At 35.9% G+C, this 1,319-nt stretch overlaps 1 protein-coding gene across 1 annotated transcript; it reads right to left on the bottom strand.

Annotated features, from left to right (window-relative positions):
- Positions 1 to 6: 6 nt before the first annotated feature.
- On the bottom strand, positions 7 to 962 carry LOC112092068 (mitochondrial Rho GTPase 1-like; the record flags this gene model as incomplete). The annotated part of the gene is made up of 3 exons (XM_024167252.1): positions 7 to 99; positions 415 to 564; positions 830 to 962. Coding segments are annotated over 3 exons (376 nt in total), but the record flags the coding sequence as incomplete, so codon positions are not given.
- Positions 963 to 1,319: the final 357 nt, after the last annotated feature.

Here is a 1,319-nt window from a genome sequence, read left to right as displayed (position 1 = left end):
TCGCACGCATCGAGGCTTCAGTGTTTGTGATTCCTGATCAAACAGTGGGCCTGTTGGATGGAGCACAGCTTTTTGTGCATAGTAAAAAACCTCTGGAATCTACAAAATGAAATACAGACAGTCTTAGAGCTACAACGTAAAAGCCATCAAAACAAGAAATTGGTCGATGTATTTGACCAGCCAAACTATACAAAAGTTCCACAATCTTAAATCAGATACTGGTGTTAAAGTGTGTGATGCAGAAATATTTCAAAAATAATTCTCGGATAAAGGGTTGAACCCAAAATTCCAAGTTATAAACTTACGAGAATAAAGAAGCATAAGCTTGCAAATGTGGCATATCTAAAAAGCATGAAAGATTGCATGTTTTAACTGAAAAAGGAGGCCCGTGCAAAGAAGGTTCACTATACAGACCTGTATATGTCTCAATGCTGAACATTCAATGCAAGTTTCAATCTCCCGAAACTGTTGCATTATTGGTGACATCACTTGCTCCAGGCTAACCTGCTGGTTCTCATCTCTCAAATCTAGTTTACAACCTACAACTATGACTGGAACCCTCACCTGCAACATAAAGTTAACCATAATTCTGCATGAAAAATATACAGCTCAATAAACTTTCATTGAAGTCTGCAAGTACTTTCCAACGAAGTAAAAGAGGTTGAAGTTTTAAGTTTTCTATCATCACATTTTTCTTGTCCTTTCTTTTCTTTTCTTTTCTTTTTTTCCCTTCTCTCTCATTCCAGAAGAATTCTGGAAGTTCTCCATCATGATATTGTGCTGCTAGGACAAAATACGATGTAAAACAGAAATGACAAAGAAAGAAAACCTCAAGTTGGCGAAGCGTAGGAAGCCAGAAGGTACTCAATCGATCAAGCGTCTGGGGTTGATCACATGCATAAGTAAGAACAACTGCATCAGCGCGCCTCAATTCTTCAGCAACTCTACCATTATCTTCAGGACTGTTTGACGAAAATGTAGAATAAACAAACATTCAACACAAGAAACAAAGAACTTATAAAGAAGAACAAAAACAGTTGACCCATTGACCCATAAAAGAACAAATAAAAACACAATCTAGAGACTCGCATATTTATATTGAGGTCAATCTGGTATAAAATTAGTTTCCCTCTTGACTCCCAAATAATAAAATATATACCGCTAGATTTTGAAAACCTTCCATTTCTACAACCTCACAGCAGCCACATAAAATTAAAAAAATAAACCAAAAAAAAACTATATTTTACAAGGTATGAATAATATGTGCCTTCTCTGTAAAAATGAGACCCAAACCAGCAAAACAAGCATATGAAAGTTAC

This window comes from Morus notabilis, unplaced genomic scaffold, assembly GCF_000414095.1.
Source record: "Morus notabilis unplaced genomic scaffold, ASM41409v2 Scaffold8796, whole genome shotgun sequence".
Taxonomy (NCBI): domain Eukaryota; kingdom Viridiplantae; phylum Streptophyta; class Magnoliopsida; order Rosales; family Moraceae; genus Morus; species Morus notabilis.
Note: the sequence above shows the minus strand (reverse complement) of the source record. Positions and strands in the feature narration are given on the sequence as shown.